General features: G+C 39.0%; 1 protein-coding gene across 6 annotated transcripts in view; it reads left to right on the forward strand.

Moving 5' to 3' along the window:
* Nucleotides 1-21,924, forward strand: part of esrrga (estrogen-related receptor gamma a) — a 153,482-nt gene that overhangs the window by 57,022 nt on the left and 74,536 nt on the right. For 4 of the 6 annotated variants that reach the window (XM_057344579.1, XM_057344580.1, XM_057344586.1 and 1 more), the window contains exon 2: nt 2,831-2,928. The exons of the other annotated variants lie outside the window; for them this stretch is intronic. In XM_057344579.1, coding sequence (XP_057200562.1) covers nt 2,831-2,928 — 98 coding nt within the window. The remainder of the gene's footprint in view (nt 1-2,830; nt 2,929-21,924) is intronic. 6 annotated transcript variants of the gene reach the window in all.

The raw sequence follows: 21,924 nt of genomic DNA on the forward strand, positions 1-21,924 counted from the left end.
AGGGTGCATGATTAGTTCCTGTCTTACTCGTAGCATGAACAGCACAACATGGAGACGGAGAAAGGGCCAGATCACATGACCACACACGAAACAGTAGAATAAAGTGTTTTGTCCTGTGTAAGCCTATTTAGTTTTTGGTTACGATGATACTGCTCAAAAGGGAGTTTGTGTCAGAATTGAAGATATGAAAAGTTGCAAACTAGCAGAAATGTAAGATGGTCTGTGTGTAAAACATTCTAAAGTACGTTTTTTGATTTGCCGTTTTATCTAAACAAAAAATTAAAAATTATTATCTTACTTTGAATTTTTGTGTGGTTGTCTAGTACAAATATCTAAAAATTTACTTGAGAAATAAAAGTAGAGAATAATTTCAAAGAAATTTATAGAAATGTATAAAAAAGAAAGAAATCACACGAAAATATTTTGCAATCCGCTTCTGAAGCCTGACGTCACACATCACCATATATGGTAGGTCATATACCGTTTCCGGGTCCAACAACTCTTATTAGATGCCTTAGGAAAATAATAAAAAAATGCTAATATACACTCATGCCATTCCCATTCTCCAAAACGAAATCACAAATTGCCACACTGCCATTTATTGTTTACAAATTATTAAAATATTAATATTGACTATTCTGTGAGCCTGGGGACTGTTTGTTTATAAATGTTTCAAATGAATAAGTGATTTGAATAAAATAGTGATCATAAACGGCTCCATTGAAATGAGTAAAAGTTTGGACCCGGAAACGGTATTCCTTACGTCCTGACTTAACAAGCGGATGGGGTAAAAGTAAACTTAATTTAACTCCATATAAAAGAGGGAGTTTATCTTATTTTGCTTCTGATGTATCTTGATTTAGAAATGTTTAGATAATTGTACTGCAAAACAGTTCTTTTTGAAGTGAAAATCTTAAATCTTTGTTTGGGCTGTACTTTTAAATTGTTATGTCCAAAGAGTTAGGGTTAGGTACAGGTTACAGTCTGCAATGCCATTGGTGTCATCTCTTTCTTCTCAAGAACACAAAAGAAGATATTTTGAAGAATCCTGGTAATTAAACAACGGTGCTACCCATTGACTTGCATTGATTTTGTGTCCATAAAATAGAAGTAAATGGGTATCACTGTTGTTCGCTTTATGTGATATAATGAATCTTTGATATCATTGATATCCCTTACTTCAAAGTTCGAAAAGCATTTCATGAGCACTATGCAGTGAGTTTCTCTTCTTATCAAATCTTCAGGATATTCAAACATTTTGCATTTCTTAAATGTCTGTATGTATTGTTGATTTTTGACCTGCACTTTATCACTTAACAAAGCACTTCGCCCATCAGGTCCGTGCATCTGGGAAGAAACGGAGCGTGCGTGTTCATCGCAGGGGTTGCACTGAAAAAAGGAGGAAAGGAACGGAGACTTATTTAAATGAGATATACAGTCGAACCTCATATGCATGGCCGAGGAGAGAGGGGGGAAATGAGAGGGTGGAAGAGGAGACACAGAAGAATTGAATATGGATTAGAGGGATGAATATTCTATTATTTCGCACTATTCTGCTGATCTCCCCATTGCTCCTTAGTGCTTGAGTTGAAATATATTGATGTAGCATAGAGATCGGTTTCTGTGGCCCATGTAGTCCCGGAGAGATGTGTGGGCGTGCCACTTGAGCCGTGGATTACGGGTACGGCGCGGAGTTCGTCTTCCTCCCTCAGACCTGGAGCCAATTTACGCCCAGTTATCTGGGTGCGTGAATCTGTTTTGAGTAATGAATGCAGATGAGCAAGTTTTCTCCTGGCCGGCATTAGCCACGCATGTTGTAGCTTGCTTTAAATCCGTGTTGCTCATGTATCCGTGCAAAGATGCGGGAGATCTGTTTTTGTCTATGTGTGTAATCTCTGAGATGATAAGGGAAGTCTCTGGAAAAGCCTAGAATGATCCCTGGGGCCTCGGATTGCATATGCACAGTGCTGAAGCTTTCCGATTGTCTTCGTGCAGGAATTGGGACGGCAGGTTTGAATGTGGGTCGTGGCGGTGTTTGGAAGAGAATAGAAAAGTTTACCTCACAGGAAGCGGTGTTGTGTTTGTCTTAATCTCAGATTTGCTCGCTCAGAGGTCAGATGGAGGGCGCACGTTTATCTAACAAGACTTTGCAAGCTCCATTACAGAAAATGCAACTTCACAGTCCATAAACCACCAAGACCTTTTACAAACTTACTAACCACATAAGAGTCTTGAAGTTAACTATCAGATTTTAAAGAGGTAGTATTTTTAGCAGATTTAATGGGAATTGCAGTCCTCTTCCTTACACAAAATGCTGGGCCATTGTTGGGTCAAAAAGAGACAAATTTTGGGTTAAATTTGACCCAACAATAGGTTAAAACTTTTTGACCCGACGCTTGGTTGAAAATAACCCAACATTTTAGAGTAATAAAAATGATTTGACACTGTCAAACATGTTTACGGTGTATTATTTATGATTGGTTGACATTCATTTTAATTTCCTCCCACTCCTTACATTTTTATTCTTTAGTTATTTTTTTGCATATTTTAGTTTATTATAGTTTATTTATTATAAAGGTTTATCTTATACTTTTCTCTTGTGTTTTAGTTCTACCTTGTATTTTAAATATGCTGCGTTGTCTATAAAGTTGGTCAGATTGTATTTCACTGCAGATTGTATACTTGTGTGAAAAATAACATCTTGAATCTTGCAAATACCTTCAAGATGCTTTTTGAACAAACACAAGACACACATTAAACTAAATCTGATTAAAAAAAGTATAAAATAAAAATCTCTGTGTGCTGTGTGTGTGTGTGTGTGTGTGTACAGTGCAGACAGATCCTCTTCATCCTACTAAAGCACTTGGTGACTCTACATTGGCTTAAGGACTCCATGTATTCTTCAAGGGCAACTTCTTCCTATATAAGGTGAGCGAAATCGGACCCTAATGGCTTTGAAGGAAAGAGCGATCACGGGGAGAGTGAGGTCAGACAGAAAGCTTAAGAGAGAGAAAAAGTCCCACCTCTTTATCAAAACAACACTCCCAGTCTGAACAGTCCGTTTACTTAAGCCACTAAAGGGCAATGATTCTCTTGCAAAACCGAAAAAATGGCCTTGTGGTCACCTATGTGCTACTGTAGGCCACTGCAAGTCATGCTGCTGAATAGTTGAGGCACACTGGTGTTTCTCCAGCCATGTGAGATGAACTGTGGCAGCTGCAGCGTGTGCCGTGCGGCCACTGGTGCAAGCGCCAGCGATGGCTGAGCGCTCATGCAAAAGTAGCCATCTGGATCTCATCAGCTGGTGTCAGTGGAAAGGGATTGCGATGTTAAAGCCACTTTAAAGCCTGTGGTTGAGATGAGCGTTAGACGCGAGCATGTCATTAACCAGGCGGATGATGTTGGCTTGCCTGGGAAGATTTGGTGTTGTGTGCTATTGGATCAAATAGAGACGTGATTAGTACACTACATCTTTACATTTGTTAAAGAAGTGTTCCGAGAGGGGTTCAGTGTGTTGCTATGAGGTTGCTAGGGTGTTCTGGATGGTTATTTACAGGCCCAAGCCAAAAGAGTCCCCCACCCTTTTTGATCTTGACAGTTAGAAATACTCTTGTCCCAATGTCTTACAAATTTTCACCCAATTTATAGCATTCAGGTCACTACGGAAAATTTTGTATAAGTGTATATATGTGTTATACAATACGAGAGATACGAAAAATTGCCCTAGCAAGCGCTAATAATAATTTGACATACTATTAATATTTTTTTGGTTTCTCCACATTTTTGTTTGTTAATAGTGAACCTTTTTCCTTCACCTGATTTTTATATTATGAGCTGTTATAAAATCATCTTTTTATCAATTTAAGCGTGCTTTATTCACACTTCATTCTCTCGCTCTGCTTTTCTGTCATTCTGTGTCTTCATCTTCTCCCCTTCTCTTCCCCTCCTCTCTCTCCCTCTCTTCCCTATGACACTCTCTCTTCATCCCTTGCCATGTATTAATTCTAGTTGCCTTTTCAGTTTCCAAACGAATAAGAAAGATTTGAAGCTTGGGCAATTTGTCCTGACATAAGGAGATGTTTAGATGTGAGAGATGTGCTTACAGAGAGTGAGAGAGTGACATGCCGGCTGACTTGTTTTCGGGGACCTCCCTCTCCCCGGCGCTCCTTCGCATTGTTCCCATGTCCTGCTTGACTGCAGGCGTCTAATCTTGAGGGGTAAGAGAGCAGAGACTCCCTTGGGTTTCTGTGCTCAGCACCTTGTTAGACAGCTTCTCCAAGTGCGCTGGCTCCTGCCTCTCCTGTCAACCTCCACTCGCCATCTCCTCCATCTCTATGTCTCTCAGTCATTCCCTTTTTAAATCTCACTTCTGTTGAGGCACGTCGGCTCGTCGTTTTGAACCGCTGTATTACGGCGTTAAAACTGTCACCAAACACATTCCATTGACACATCCCAAAATACGAAGTGTGAAAAGATGTATTATTTCAGAAGGAACCGATAAATGTAGATGTATATGGCTATATACTGGCTACTATGTGACTGATGATGTAAATGAATGTTATAATCAATTTGTAAAAAAAAGTTAGCATGCTCAAGGAACAGTTTATTAAGTGATAGTTTACCTAAAAATGAAAATTCTGTCATCATTTACTCACCCTCAATTTGTTCCAAACGTGTATACATTTCTTTGTTCCTTTGAATACAACATTTTTACAGGTTTGGAACAACATGATGACAGAATTTACATTTTTAGGCAAACTATCCCTTTAACGGAGTTCACAGCCCCGCCTTCATATAAAAAATAGTGTCTGCAGGCAGCTACTAATAAATATAGCAAGAAAAGACAATGTACAGATTTTGAATTATGTTTTGGGTAAAGAAAAATAATTCATGAAAATTTTTCAATGGCACTCTACTGTATGGTGGTTACAACCGTGTTTGCAAAAAATAGAATTGGATGCTCTTCCTTTATAAGAAGATACAAGCCAATCTTAATTTGTCATTGGCTCTGTACGAGTGTTTAGCAACGAAATAAAAGGTGTTTAATTCAGCCCGGAGCTCTTCTGTCTCATAAGGGAAAGCCTCTTGTCAGTTTGATGGACAGGACATGTGTTATCTTGATGAAGAACATAATCTTAATGTAGAGATGACAGAATGAAGCAACAGCGAGTAGCAGAAATACGTGTCTGTTGACCTTATACTACCGTACATTTCCCTTTCACAGTATTGCTCAGAATCGTCAAAAAAAAATGATGTATGTATTTATTTATTATTAATTCATATTAATTGACGATATCAATACAACATTGTGAAGTATTAAAACGTTGATCCCTGCACCCCTATAATGTAGTTCTCACTCAGAATATGGTTTTCACAGATGATCCCTGAGTGGAAAGAAGTGCTGCACCAAAATCTGAACCGCCCCTCCTCACCCCATCCCTGTTACTGCAATTAGCATGTATATGAGGAGTCTCAATGGTGTCAAATGGAATTAATTAAAAGTGTAAAACGGCCATTAAGAGAATGTTGAGGGATAAAGGCAGCAGGCGAATCCTCTCTCAAGGGTCAGACAGACAAGAAACAGGGCTCTTCATATCCCGCAGGACACGTGCAGTCATTCTAAAAATGCCAACTTGTTTTTTCTCATCTCGCCACCACACCCCCCCCCCTTACTTTTTTCGGTGATGATAGAACCAACACTAACCGAAGAGAGCTTCACCTCCCTCTGTAGTGGCTGTGCCTTCTGTAATATGTTAAATCACGGGGGGCTAACGCTTGGAAGTAACCCGCTAGAATAAATTAATTGAAAGGATTAATGATGGATTTGCGGCGGCTACAGATGAGAGCGAGAGAGTTTACAGAACCTCAGAGAAGAGAAAAGTGGCTCCCTTAAACTCCTTGAGACAGGCTGGTGGAAACACCCTCTCATTACGATCAGAAGGGAAGGACTGTTGTCTCTCAATTCCTTCAGCAAAGTTCTAGAAATGACCACCCTCGCTTTCCATATTATGGCAACATGCAGCTAATTAGAATATGGGCGGTAAGTGCGGCTCTTAAACGCATGCTAATTATCTCGTCTCCCGTCCATGACCGGAGTCAGGAGGTAATTGGCCCGCAGCAACGTGACAACTCCAATCATCTCCCGAAATTAGTCGCCCTTTACAAGACCAGGCCTACTGCACTCCCCTTTTCGATAGGGAGAACAATCAATTTGATAAGTGGCCATGCGCTCCATTGTTTTACATTAATTAGACTAATTGCAGTGTGTTAGTCTTTGTTGCACTGTATGGGCGGTCGCTTAAAAGGCTATTTTTTTCTGTACACACGGTGTCATTTTTCTTTTCCCCGCTCGCTGCTGGAGTCATAGTGTATCGCTGCGGTTGTAAGTCAGTACGGGTTTGAGCTGTTATGAAGGCAGGGTTGTGTGACCATGCCTTTGATTGGATTTCAAAATGTGGGCTATGTCCCATAAACCATGTCTACGCCTAGGACAAAAATATAGGCCATGTCTTATTCATATAGCATTAGCCCAAAGGCGCTCTCATCTAGCTTTATATTTATAACCTGGATTATCTTACCCACTGATCAGCGTTAATGGCGTATTTAGCCTGGGATGTGGAGATGCACCTGATATAAGACTAAAGATGTGAGGAGATAACACGACTCCGTTGAAGGACGGCCCGTTAAATTATCACGAACGCACTGTGTCTGCACAGTTTCTTTGCATAAAAAGTTTCAGGACGTGAAAGCATGCTGCGCTGCAAGTTTGGTCAACAGCATAGCACTACTATTGCATTTCAGGAGAAGCGAATGTCGTTTTCGACACATTATTGATCACACAACATGTGCGAGGGGGATTCGACTGTGGATATTCTCAATACTGATTTTCTAGTCTCAAATATTGCCAGATTCTGACTAGTGTTTGGTTCTCATTCTAGTTTAGGTCAAGAGCTACCCTCATGTAAGTCTACCATCCACTTAATACATTTTTTTATCTATTTTAATCTATTTTTGTTATTACATTTAACATGCGTCCCAGTCCCTGAAGTCTAAAAAGTGATTTGCAGTGCACTTAACTTAAACTTTAGAGAGTGGAGAAAGGCTGTCTCGAGCTTAAGTTTTGTCTTCATTTTACTCAGTAGATAATACTGAATATTTTGTCAAAACCGGGTTCACTGAGAAGTTAGAAATTTAGCAACTTGACTATTTGTCATGTTCCTTTTGCCTCTCTTTATTTTTAGTATCTCGCACTCTGTCACACTGCAAACCTGTCACAATTTATTCACAATACAAACAGTGCATTAGCTCAGTTTCAGCATAATTTTGATAGGGCAGCACCCTCAGGGCTAACGTTTTGGATGGCTAACATGCCCTTTCAGTGAGGAAATGTCTGCTGGAATATGCATACAATCAAAGGAAAATGCAGCAGTTTTAAATCTACACTTACATTACACTTTAAGCAATGCAGGAAATGGACGAGATTCATTGGGGGGAATCTAGTTGATGACATTTTATAGATTTACACAGATGCAGAAATTAAAACTGTATGTATGTATGAAATGTGCATAGCGTTTGGAGGCCATTTCATGGATAAATGATGGAAATCCTCTATATTTTGTGGTGTCTGTCCCCCCTTGAAATCACTTCATGGACTCCGTCCCCCGCTTTCCCCCCATTTCCAGCCCTGTTATAAAATATTCTTAATGCTTATTTACCGTATTCAACATATATTGCAGTATACAGTACACAATCAACACATTTGCAATATGTCATTTTTGTAAAACAACTTTTTTCTCTTTAAGCCCTGACTCTTGACGATAATTACAGGAACTGTCTTGAAAAAGGTTTCCTATGCGTTCCTAAAGCTATATATTTGTCTTTTCTTGAAAAGGGATTGGGTTTGTTTGGTGAGAATAAGCATGCTGTGTAAGAAGTCTCATACCTGCTGTCTCCTCTGAGTCTGGAGCCTCCCCAGAGATCTACTTAGGGCAACGCATGAAAATGAACAAGGAAGTGCTTCATCTTTCCTCACACTACCATGCTTAACACATCATATTAGCCGAAAGAGGGAATAAAGCTCTCAGTCTGAACACTTAGGTATGATACACAGCATTGCAGGGAGCGTTCCTTAAGCTGCCCTACATAGAATCAGGCATCATTGGACGACTAGTATTTAAATCAAGTGTTGAAGACGTATTATTGTCTTGTTAGTTCGTTTGTTGTCTGGTTTATGATTGAATCAAGTTAAGGATGTTTGTTGTTATAATTTTCACGGCAAAATTGATCTAGCCTATACCTTAAATGCTCTGTACATGGAAGTCGCTTTGGGGCAAATCATCTGCCAAACACATAAATCCTGTTCTCATTTCCCAACCCTAAACATAAATAATCTTGGCATTGATGACCATCTTTGCGATGATCGGAAGTGTACATTTCTACGTGCCTGCGCAATTTCCACCCTGCGCTTTAGCCTGAATTGCATTGTTATACTCTCCGCCAATTTTTCCATTGTGTCTGAATCATGACGTCTGTTGTTTTCTCATATCTGTAGCTGCTTAATGTTGGCCGATGCATTCCTCCTGAAGGCCAAGTTGTGGCTGCCCATATCTCTGAGGGGAAATCTAGCTGAGTGGCTTTATCTGAAATGGAGAGAAAGCAGGAGGCACCGGGCTCTCTAAGTGAACCAAATGTTGCTCCTGGCAACAGCAGATATGGCCGTCTCCAGTACTGTGCCTGGAGATGAAAGTGCCATTGGGCCCCGTGCCTGTACATGAGTTTGCCCTGGAACTGAGAGGATGGTGGCTGAATCCGAGAAAGGTAATCATGCAACTAAGAACAGAGAGACTTTTAATCCGTTGCATGTAGTTTTATAGTTAGAGATATATAAGGAATTGTCACATTTAAGTGGGTTTTTGATGTGATCTTTTAATCTGTGATACTGTTTAAAATACATTTGATTGGTGTTAATAAGACATATGGAAAGATGCTACAGTTTACAGTGTATGTTTAGAATCGTATCTCTCTATCCTGAACCACTTAAACTCAGACCGAATATTGGTTTACTCAGCAATATGTCGATTAGAAAAGTTAAACGTGTGTGACTCACTTCATGTTGTTTGTAAATACAGGAAAGACATAGAAACCAGTTGTTGAGTCATTTGTCAGGTTTGCATGACGTAACATCACCCTTCACTGTAATGCCGTGTTTTGTAGACCTGACACATTCTCTCAGCTGAACTACTGATGATTTCCCAGACTGCTTTGCATATCCCATTAATATTTTATTGCAATCATCCATATCTGTGTGAAGCGGTTGACCTGAGCACCCGTGTGTCAGCCCCGTTGCTTGTAGAACAAAATGTGGTTTACATGAAACAATTAAAACAGAATCTCAAAGGCCTCTAACAGGTCCAGCGTTAGAAGCCCAAGCCAGTCACAAAACAACAAGGCCTTTAATACAAAGTAACTTTGACAATATACAGTAAAACTTTGCATCTGTGTTTGGTTTTGTTTGTGTTTTTCTCAGTGGTACGCAAAGCTTCATATCAGCACAAGCGATGTGTGTGATGTCTGTTCTCCCATGTCTCAGGCTGGAATTGTCAGAGATTAAAGATGTGTCTATCTTTTGTACGGGCTCTGATTACAATAGTGTATTTATGGCATATGAGCACACAGGCTTTTAATTGAAATCATTCATCAATAGCTTCTGTGACTTGCCTTGATTAAGCTCTCTCACGTGTCCCTGTACTGTAGCCTAACACTGTGGCTTTCTGCGTCCCTTTTTAAGATTATGTTTATCATAGTATAAAGTGCGAAAAAAGACTTGATGATGCAATATGTGTTATTATGGTAGATTTGTAGATGCCCGTGTCAGAAGCTAACTGGCCGAAATAATTCACAATAATGATATTAATGCGATATCTATTGAAATTGTTTTTTACTACATTTAAATAATAAAACATAATTTATTTTTAATAAATATATAAAGCTATCAGTACAAATCATTTTTAATTTCACAATAATAATAATATTATTAATAGTATAATTATTATAGGCCAATGGATCACAATGAAAATATGAACGCAGGCAGGCGGAAAGAGACAGTTTGTAACCATTGTGACTCATAAGGCAAAATGTTAAACAGGTGCTGAATAATTTACAATATTATCATACGTGTAGTATTAACATATTGATAATCATGATTAATGGAATAATTGATAATCATGAATATGGCGGTTATTAACAATACCAATACTCCTACAGTTTCTTGCACATTTTACATATCAGCTATTTTGGTGGCATTTTTATCTGGATCCTGTGAATTTCCCACCCTTATAGTTGCTCTGCTTTCATATTAAATCACATTTTTTCAGGTTAGAAATGACAATTTCCATGATACGAGCTTGCCGTTGAGATTATATACTGTAAACTGTTTTGGATTGTTAACTTCTGTGAAATGCTACATAAACTTCTGTGAAAAACATAAATAACACTTGGGTGCTCCTTTCCCACGAGCCAAGAACGACGTGGGAGAGTATTTCAGAAAATACGAGCTGTTTATGCATATTTATTTCTGCTGACATTTTAATTATTTGGAGCACCGTTGGAAAGATCACATATAAAGTCCTATAATGCCCCCTCTAATTAGTATCACCTCCAAATTAAAACGGAGGACTTTGGGAATGCTGTCATTTTCAGAAGGCCATATTGGAATTATGTTTCAATCAGCAGGCGTGAAATAATTACTTGTACTCTTCTAACTGCCCGCATTTACCAAACGGCCTGCAATTTACAGCCATCATGTCCGGCAAAAGCAATCAATGGGGTGGCTATAAATTCTGGCGCAGTCAAATAGACAGATATTGTTTGTGTATGATTGTGAAACATTAGAACGCCACTGCAGCTCTGCCTCGCTGATATCCTGATATTGATGCTTGGGAACTGTGGATGTTTTTTCTGCTGTTTGCCTCTTATAAAATGGTTGACACTAATCATTTTCAAGTCAGTCTTATGGTTTTTTAAAAGAAAAAAATAGGAGTGTGCCAAAAGAGATTGTTAGGAAACCTGAAAACATGTGCTGCGTCCCAATCCGCATACTAACCGTCCTAAATAGTAGAACTAGTATGTCCCAAATCGTAGTATGTTGAAAAGAGTCTTGAAAAGAGCCACTTCCGCTTCCTGTTAGTATGTCCCAGTGCATGCATATTGTTTTGCTACACACTAAAATGTATATACTTTTCCATTACAAAAACAGTACATACTTTTAGTGCATAGTATAAGTAGGCCAATTGGGATGCAGCGCTGGTTTTACTTGATCAGAATAATGTTGACTAAATTACTGTAACATTACAACAACTAACCGTACGTCCGGTTGTAAATTTGTTTAATGGAAGTAAATATAGCGTAATTCTGTGTTTTATAGACAGCAACAACATAAACAAACGTTATGTGGCCCTTAAACGTCACGTGGAACTTAACTTTTAATAACTTCTAAAAATGTAATTTACTACAATTAATGTGCAATAAAATATAATATAAATTAATTATAATATCAATTAAATATAAAATTATAATATAAACAAACAGAGACCCAAAGTTAACTTCGGGCCATGCGCGTGTGTCTGAAAAAAATATATATACAAAGGTATTCTATGAACCTAAAAAGAACGCCAAATCTGTTTAAAACCAGGTGTTACTTTTTGTTCAGTTTATTCATATTTCTTATGATTTGTTTATAAACAGTCATTTTATCCAGTCTGGTTGTTTTACATCTACAGATGTCTACAAATTTTGCTTGCTGCTGGCCTGCCTTGAGAATAACTCCACAATCAAGTAAACCTCCCTAAAGCATTCAGACTGGAAAAAAGGACCACCACTACAACCCAGTAAAGACCACAGACTCTTTGAACACACGCAGACGCTAAACAGAGCAAAACGCGAGAATACCTTTCCCATGCAAAACACATTCAACTTGTTTTTCTGTTTTTTTAAGTCGTCCTTGAAAACGACGCACACTTTTTTCCCCGTCTCCCTCTTGTTTCTCGCAATCTTTATTATTAGTGAAATTATTCACCGGCGAAGGTGCGCGCTGGCTGAATAAATTTAGCGGAGATCTTGTGCAGATGCTCCTGGCTGGCATACATTTGTGCTCAGTTAACAAAGAAGCCAGAGACACTTAATCCCGTCGGAATACCGCACTCATGTTCTGTTTGAAACCAACATAATTAAAGTCACCCTCTGAAGTAACCTATTTATATAAAGAAAGCTCTCGTACAACCGTAGACTCCCATGAATAACCCGTAGGAGGGCCGGCGGTATAATTACTTCACATTTCTAATTTAGGTGAGGGAATATTTGTTATCAAACCTGGAGGAGGGGGGATGGAATTGGAGTGAACGGGGGGTGGGGGGACAGTATTCAGTTTCAAGTGAGAGGACATAACTGGATCTGTGAAGCACTTTATGGAGGCGTGGCAGGGGGCTGCTTCCATGGGAGGTCAGGATGCACACGCGCAGTCTGTACCGCACACGATACAGGTACCCAGTCAGTTTGACATTCAGTCATCCACACCCTCGCTGCAAACAGCCATAAATCACGTTGGTTTATTGCCAAGAACCGATGACGCGCCGTGATTGGCTCCGTATTTCATTGGCTAAACTTTGTAATTTTATTAGATTTTAACGTGCCATGTTGGTTCTCCACAGCTCCGGGGTTCCGATCAATCTTGATGTTCTTGTCTATGAAGAGAAATGGGAGAACATGAAGGAAAGCTGAGATGCCACATTCCATAAGTCACTGACATCGCTGACTGAAAACTGTTTGTGTGAAGAGGTGTTGAGCTGTGGCAGTAAACTAGCGCGCAGATTGACTTTAGTTGTTTACAGTGGCCCCTGGAACAAAGCAGAGCTCCCATTGCATTGTGGGTAGGTGTGTAAACACGCACGTGTTTGTGTGAGTGTGTGTTTGACCGTGTGAGTTTATCATAAAGCGCGGCAGCTCTCCAGGTGCATATTAGTGATAAAGGAAGGTGAGGGGCTTTGTTTTTCTTTAACGAGCCGTCACACTCCATCGCTCGCACCAAACGGTTGATGGGTGGACTCTCTGAGACACAAACACACAAACGCAACACAGAGAGGCCACGTTTGTGTCTAAAAAGAAGAATAACATTGAATTATAAATGTAAAGGCTTTACTTAAAGTCAAACTTTCTAAGCTAGTAGTGTCCGCCTATACATACGGTACATTCGTAAAAATATTTTTCCATTAAACCTACAAATGTGATTTGTAACGCCTTGCATGTAATGCAATCGTTATTTTTATTGTGACGTCTGTGTGCGCCCGTCGTAGAAACTATGCAACTGAGAAACAATACATGTTAGATTTCATCATGCGCAATTTTCCTATTGTGATGCAACAGGCTCAATGGCATTTCCTCTGAGGACTGGAGAGAGAAGGGACAAGTGTGGCTCTTCACATTAATAGTCTTTTAAGTCAATAAATGATTTCTTTTATCTGCCGTTCTTAGAGAGACCGGGGATCTCCTTTATTAAAATGAGCCACGCTTTGAAGGAAAAAAACGTAGCAAATACAATCCCACGCGATCCCGCGCAATGCGTTTCTCTCCTCTTTGTCTAGCCTCAGTCATCTTTCTGTTTTCAAGCTTTGTGCTACCCTGCTCTCCAGGTGTTTGATTTCTTTATTTATTTGGGGCTTTTTGACAAAGTGTGTGCGTGCCACAGAATCCCACCAAAGAGGTTCTGGTTTAGTGTGTGGTGGGGGTCCCATCGCTCAAGAGCACCGGCTTGTAGTCATCCAAACCTCTTTGTCAGTGTTTAGTACGGGTCGGGACTCTGATACGGATGTACAGAGTGACACTGTGTGTGTCAGTGGAATGTAGTATGTGTATATGTGGTCCTGGTAAAGGTTCACCTAAAATTGTTGTCATCATTTACTCACCGTCTTGTCATTTCAAACCTGTATGACTTTCTTTCTTCTGCAAAACACAAAAGAAGATGAATTGAAGAATGTTGGTAACCGAACAATAGCGGGACCCATTATCTTGCATTGGTTTTGTGTCCATACAATAGAAGTGAAATGTAACCGCCAGTTGTTGGGTTACCGACATTTTTTCAAAATACATTTTGTGTTCTGCAGAAGGAAGAAAGTCATACAGGTTTGAAATGACAAGAGGGTGAGTAAAATTTTCATTTTTGGTTGAACTATCCCTACAGTGTGGGGACCAAATATCCCTACCAAGATAGTAATACCACACAGCAAAATCGCCAGTGTTAAAAGAGGTCAAATTAACTCTCAAAGTGTTTATATAATCCACACTTTGAGAGTGTGGATTATATATACGCCGTGAGTGTTAATTTGACCTTTTTTAACAATGGCGATTTTACTGTGCAGTGATTTTTTTATTCTTGTGGGGAATTTTTTTTGGCCCGATGAGAAAAACAAATTATAAATCAAACTACACAATGTTTCTTTGATAATCTAAAACTGCAAAAAGTTTTCTTTGATGGTTAGGTTTAGGGGTAGGCTAAGGGGATAGAATATACAGTTGTACAGTATAAAAATCATTACATTTGTGGAACATATGAACTTGACTTGTGTGTGTGAAATAGAGAGAGACATTGAGCTGTGCGTTAGAGGACCTCATTAAGTATTCTCTACCATGCAGTCTGGTTCTGGTGAATCAGTATGAAGATGTGGCTGTGGTGTGGATTGAATCCGCCCACTAGCTCTTTCTGAGAAGTCAATTACAGCTTCCATTGAGGGGGGACTTTTATGATAGAAAAAGAGTTTCTGTTACTTTCTCTTAGCTTTCCTTCCTTATATCTAAATTTTGATTTGTACATTACCAGCATCAGTATCCAAATCTGTATAAATTTCTTTGTTCTGAACACAAAGAATGATTGTAACCAAACAGTTGTTGGCCACCATTGACTACCATAGTAGTAAAAATGACAATGGTTGTCAAAAGTGCCCCAGAACTGTTTGCTTTCCTATATCCTTCAAAATATCTTCTTTTGCGTTACACAGAACAAAGAAATTTACAAAGATTTTTTTCCTACTATGGTAGTCAATGGTGGCCAAGAACTGTTTGGTTAAAGGCATTCTTCCAAATATCTTTCTCTATTCATCAGAACAAAGAAATTTATACAAATTTAGAACAACTTGAGGGTGAGTAAATGAATACGGAATTTTCATTTTCGGGGCGAACTGTTCCTTTAGGATGCATTTTGGAATAAAATATTTTAACAGTAAAATGGATTTAGTGTTGGTAGTGTTAAAGTCCAAGTGAAATAAAAAAAAAACATATTTTGTAATGAAATATTGCAGCGTTCGTTGTAAATACTATAGCTTACCAATGTGGGTCATTCTTTTTTTTTATTCATGTGCCCTCATAATCTCCAGTAAAAATCTGAAAATGCACTTCCGTCCTCTAGTTACTATTCATCTCAAATGAAGTAAGTTAGACAGCTAGGGCGGAGCATATGTTAACTCCTCCCTTTCAACTGCCAGTCTGCTCCCAGTTCCATTTCAAAATGCAACGGCTGTTTTTATACATCCAATCAAATCACAGTGAAAAAAACAAGCCACGTCCACTATTTTTTACTCATTCGAAATTCAGTTTCACTCGGAAATGCGTTTTTACAAAAAAAAGATGTTGAGCAAGTAAAAAGACCAGTATTCAAAAGTAATCTTATACTAATGATTTTTATTTAAGCCTTTAGGTGGAAGGCATGGAAAATGTCATTTTGATGTCAAATGTAAAGATACTTAAAGTTACTTGCAGTTTTATATTTTAACAGAGGTGGCGATAGAGAGACAAATGTTACAGTTGCAGCTTTAATATTCTTTAATATACAGTATAATCTGAATGAACATATTACACAATCATACAGACATGGTCCAGTATCTTTTCAGAAAGTTTTTTGTTGCATTTCTATTTTGAACCTCTGTCAGAAGTTGTGGCTTTTCTGCAATAGACAATAATTTAAGAAGTGTATCTGTTGAAACAGACATTGCCGTCAGCCGGTGACTCTTAATGTGATGTGCTGTGATAATGGTGAAGTTCAGCTGATTGAGCAGAGAATCAGAGGCAGGAGTTTAGTTTGGCTTTAAGATATAAGCAGAGAGTAACTGGCTAAGTGTGATATCATATGGATGCCATATTTGCAGTTTAATGTGTCTCATTCAAAAGGACATTTAATGTTTTATCCTTATTCAATGTGTTGCAGATTAGCTGGTTGATATTATATTTTCCAAGCTTAAGTTTCAGGTCCTCTGGGCCGAAAGAACAAGAAAACAGCAACAAACATGCCAAATTATTTTTACAAATTTTTCCAGATATAAAAAATAGGCTTGGGAAAAGATTTACATTTAGATATACACTAAAATTAAATTATTGATGTCAGCACTCATCAAAAACGTGACTGGAGTTGTCTGCGTATATTGAGAGTCCCAGTCTCTGATGTCATAACAACAACTGCAGTATGCTGTAAATGCACGGCATAGTTTGCAACATTAACCTTGTGCATAATTAGCTATTAATCCCTGTTCAGCTTTCCACACCTGTCTTCACTTTCCCTTGTTGTCCGTGAATCCCAATGTCCTACCCCTAATGGAGAAGGACGTCCTGCGGGCCACCCCGCAAAGACTAGCAACTGTGGGTGCCTTTCCTCCAAAGGGCAGAGCTGTGCGGTAACGTAAAGGGAGATCTTCTCTAAAGCCGTGTAACTTTGAGGAACAGCTGCGGGCAGAAACGCAAGCTTTGTATGGCCTCTGAGAGGCCGAGGGGGTGAGGGACCACTGTCTTGTGCTGAGCCAGGTCCGAGATGAGAAAACAAAGATGGAAAGTCACATGTTTGGCAATGACAGAACAGTACAGGTGCTTTATAAGAGATTGAATGATATCTTTGACGTCAGAGTTATGGAAGAGGTTTTCAGATAGAAATATTAAAACAGTGCAGAAGACAGATGATGATGACAGTGTACAAAATTAATGCTTTCCAAGCAGAATATGCTTGTAGAAATTAAGAATTTAGCAGATTTGATCATTTACTCACCCTTTTGTCATTTCAAACCTGTATGACTTTCTTTCTTCCGCAGAACACAAAAGAAGATATTTTGAAGAATGCTGGTAACCGGACAGCGCTGGCACCTGTTAACTTCTATTGTATGGACAAAAAAACAATGCAAGTGAATGGGTGCCAGTTAAAAACATTCTTCTTTTGTGTTCTGCAGAAGAAAGAAAGTCATAGAGGTTTGAAATCACAAAAGGGTGAGTAAATGATGACAGAATTATTTTGGGGTGAACATCAATTTGAGATACAGTCTAGACTTTTCTGATTATAGTTTTAGCTTACATAAGCTTAGCTAGTAAACCAAACATTTTGATTCTCACTCGAAAGAGTTACTACTTTTCTGGCAAAAAATGTGAGGAACAAAATTGCTGTGATGACACTCGCCACAGTATGCCAAAAATTGATTATGGACCTTGATGATGTAATACTGCACTGTACCCAGTTTATTTGCACTTTACATTGTCTTCTTCAGAATATGTGCAGTGCATGGCGATGACACACACTAAAACGCCGCTTTACCTGTTGAGAGCAGATGGTTTGGAATCTCTAGGACAATATAACACCCAGCCTGCGATGTGGTACTGAGCAACTTTGGCGAGAGGACGTCTGGCATGAGCAACACTAGATGAGAGTGGTGTGGTTAAACAGGCCATGTTGATGTGATGGCAGCTGTCCATTCAGAGCAGGGCTTGAGAGAACAAGACCACGGGCTGGCAGAAAAGACACATTTTCGATATTTATTCTAATATTTGATAAGTTCCTCTAACCACCATATTGGTAAACTTATTTTGTCGTCAAGTTTAGACCTTACTTTCATTTTTAAATGTAACCTACCTCCATTATTATATAAACATATTGCCCAAGTATATAATAATAATACATATCAGAATTGTTTAATCAACTTTGTTTTAGTGCACGCATAAGCCTCTGAGACAGCAGAATTTTATGTTCATGTTTACTTAAAGGAGGGGTGGTTGATTTGGAAAGGTGCTAACTTTAGCCTGCTAGCACTGAAATTGTAATCCCACCCTCTATGCGATTCCCCGTCCAAAGCCACGCCTCCTCCAAACACATGAATATATTTCGTAAATCCACGTAACGAATTACAACAAAATCCATTAAATTCTTCTTGAAGCATGTACATACCTGTCCAAAAGAAAGAGAGCAACCATGGTATCGTCTTTCAGACCCTTTGCCTGCCGAAGCTGTCTCCATCGTGTAAAAGCTGAACTGATGTTAATTCGAGTTTTTCCTCATTCATGATCCAGACGTTTTTTCGTCACTGCTTTTTAAAAAACTGACTTTCGTTTTGTAGATTTACTTGTTGTCGGTTCCTCAGGAAAGTTTGAGTGTTGCTGATTGTCCGCCATTCTCCCTACATCGACACAGCAGACTTGTGTGCGCTGATGACGTATGATGTCTGCGTGTACAGGGTGCGCAGTGGTATGCAAAATACGTTGGCTGGAAATGTACACATGGCCAGAACGTTTTGATTGGGCGAACGTTTTTTGGTCCTGCGCCTTTCACAGGCGATATATAATTATAAAAATAATATTTGACCACTATACTTCTTGATTGCTATCAGGATGTAAAGAGATTTCAAACCAACATGACAAAAAGTATTTCTGGACATGATCACCCACCCTGCCTTTAAGCTTATCTCACGTTGTTACACTACAAAAAACGTGTGCAGGTATGACCATTGCACCATTCGCCGTCCAGACTCTGTATCTGATCAAATTATATCAATTATGGAGCGCTGCTGTGTTTGAAGATAAACGTGATTCTGGCGACTGACAGGGTGGGCGTAGTTTGCCATAGCTATCAGAGGTGTAAAGTCTTAATTGCATCCTTAGATAAAGATTATACGGGTCTCGATCCCTTTCAGACACGGTGAATTGCAAATACATGTGCCTAAAAGGTGCTTTACCGCGCTAATGTGTATGGCCTATCGGAGGTAATTTACTAAGTGTGTATGTTGTGAGTGATGAAGGAATGCCCAGTTCAGATCCATCTAAGAAATAAGTAGTCCTCACATTCTAATGAAGTTGGAAACTCTTTAGTGGGTTTGGTTTATTCATCAAACGATAAAATTAAATGGATGATTACCCAGAGAAACTTCAATAAAAGATAGCTAATCTATCATTTGTACATTGTACACCAATCATTTCCCAGTCTTCACTGCAGCGATGGTTCTCTTGAAGATCTCTGTGCTCTTTATTCAGGGAGCCCTGCGTGTAGTTGGACGGCTAAAGAGATTCAGCACAAGAAAGAAGAGGGTGGAAACAGGAAACAGCAGCGGCCGTATCAAAGAGAGGTTAGCAAATGCCGCACGCCAGGCTCTCCGCTGTCCCTGGAGCCCCCGCTAGCCTGTTATCACCCTGCCAAGCAGGGGGGCTTTGAAATTGGCACTTTCCTTCATGTGACAATTGTACCTGCTGATAGACCATTAGATTACTTAGCTATTCACTCATTCGCTACCATAGTAACCTTGTGTCACTTTCCCTTTCATAACAGTGGTTTCATAGAGCCGTTTTATACTCGCCTACCCAAGTATTTTGAAAGTGGTACTGTAGCAGTTGTTTAAAACGACCCCTGGAATTGCCGGTACAATTGCGAACGTGTGCTTGACAGTCTGTGTGTGTTTGTCTGCATGTGAATGAAAGAAAGACAAAGGCTTTGACAGCCTGGCATCACATTAAACTTAAAATGAAAAACAGGGCAACATGACATGAGTAAATGTGGATGGATTTTTAGTTTTGGATAGGTTTGCAGGATTGGGTGAAAAAAAATACTTGATATTTTAAAAGCGCATGTGGGCTAATCTTGTTATCTATATTGCATCAATAAACGTTACTTAACGTTTTGCATCGCAGTACGGTTAATGATACCTGTATTGTATTGATTTTAAATATCGCAGCTGTTCTTCTGAAACCTCGTATCTCCATATTTCATGATATTTTTTTTTTTTGCCATAAATCATTTTTATTAGTCACCCTTTATGTTTATGTGTGTGTTTTTAAATCATAGTTTTCCAAAGTCAGGCAAGTGACTTGTCACATCCGTAACGTAATTGTCACATCCATAGCGCTCCCTATTCCTCATAAATGGGCACATGAAAAATAAAATGTTATGTTCTATAAAGAGGCATCCCTTCTCCATTTGTTGGGTATTATTGCTTCTGGTTTGTACATTTTAATTCACAGAAATCTTACAGAGTATGTCCTTTTTTGTCACATTCATAATGCGTTAATTTTTCCCTCTTTTAAAATAGAAAACTTGTGCATGGACTGATATTTTTCTGATGTCTGGACTCTATCATCAGGAGTTAAGTAAAATATACATTTCAAGTTTTAAGTGAAAATGACACATCCATAATGCTGGTATTGCCCATTTGCCAATTGGTTGAATTATTAGTAAAGTACAATTACTATTCAGTTTCATTTATTATTTATTAAAAATACAACGAACCCAACAACCATAAGAATGAGAAATAAATGTAAATGTTTGTTTGATTCTTGTATAATTAATGTAGTCATGGCAAAGTATTGGTACATGGCAAATAGTGTTCTATAGTGTCACTATTATCCAAATCCTCCCATCCATATTGTCGCCATCTTCTGTGTCCTGAATTACTATTTCTTCTCCACTTGCATGACAAGGCAACGCAGACCACAGTGACGAACATAAATACATCCACTCCGTTACAATGCTGGGATTAAACAACACAGGACAAACACATATTGTAGACTGAGCTCTCATCCACTCAGGCTGCTCGGCCAGACCACACACACTCACAAACACTGACCACAGCACAGCCAGTAGCTCCCTCTGTTGACCACTACTGAACTGCAGGCTGTAGGGCTCTCCCGACACACGCCTGCCAACCTGCCTTTGTGTTCCTGTCAAGAAGCAATCCAAGAGCACTGCAGCGCTCTCAAATGACACACGCATACACAAACTTATTAGTCTGCTCTCGCTCTCAACAGACTTCACGTTTTAAATATCCAAGAATGAGCTTTCAAGAAGCAAAAACAGATAGTAGAAGATTGATTTGTTGAGCATTTTTGTTTAGTTATGTCTACATAGATGTGTTTGCGGACTAGAATCTCTCAGACAGTGTGTTAAAGATTTATTTTTACTTTTCAGTTACTTTTTATTGGCTTCGTTTGATTTTTAGAGTGAGCTGATGATATTTTTAAAGATAAACCGTGGAGACATTTGGAAGGTAAACAACACCTGACTGCCCCCACACTCATGCATTTGTTTTTGTATCTTTGTGGGGACATGCCAAAGACCTTTATTGTTTTTATATGGACCTGATGGTATGCATGTTGTGCCGTACCCCTAAACGTAACCCTTACAGAAAACTTTTTGCATTATTACATTTTTAAATAAGCATTTGTTTGTGTGAATATTAACATTTTCGTTCATGGGGATTGCTGGCTTTTCCACACATTGGAGGCTACAGTTGTACACACATACATATTTGCATCTTTTTTTGTTTTGAAGTACATATTCTATTCTGCATAATTGTTTTTATCTACCTTTATTTAAATTAAATAGCTATTTTTTAAAACGATTATTTTTTGGTGAATCTGTTAAATTTAGATCCATCTGCATATATTTTCGTTTGCTTCGTGAGAGAGAGCACCCTGCGCTCAGCCAGGGAGCTTTCACTTTGAGACGCCCCGTGCTGACCCGAGCGGCTACAAATAAGCACCCTGGCTCTTGAATTTATTAGAGCCCAATTTTTGACAAGTTGATTTTAAACAACTTCAGCAGCGGGTGCATTGACTGTATTCTCGACGGCCGGCCGGCTGACATGTGAC

Source organism: Triplophysa rosa, linkage group LG10 (genome assembly GCF_024868665.1).
Source record: "Triplophysa rosa linkage group LG10, Trosa_1v2, whole genome shotgun sequence".
Lineage (NCBI taxonomy): Eukaryota > Metazoa > Chordata > Actinopteri > Cypriniformes > Nemacheilidae > Triplophysa > Triplophysa rosa.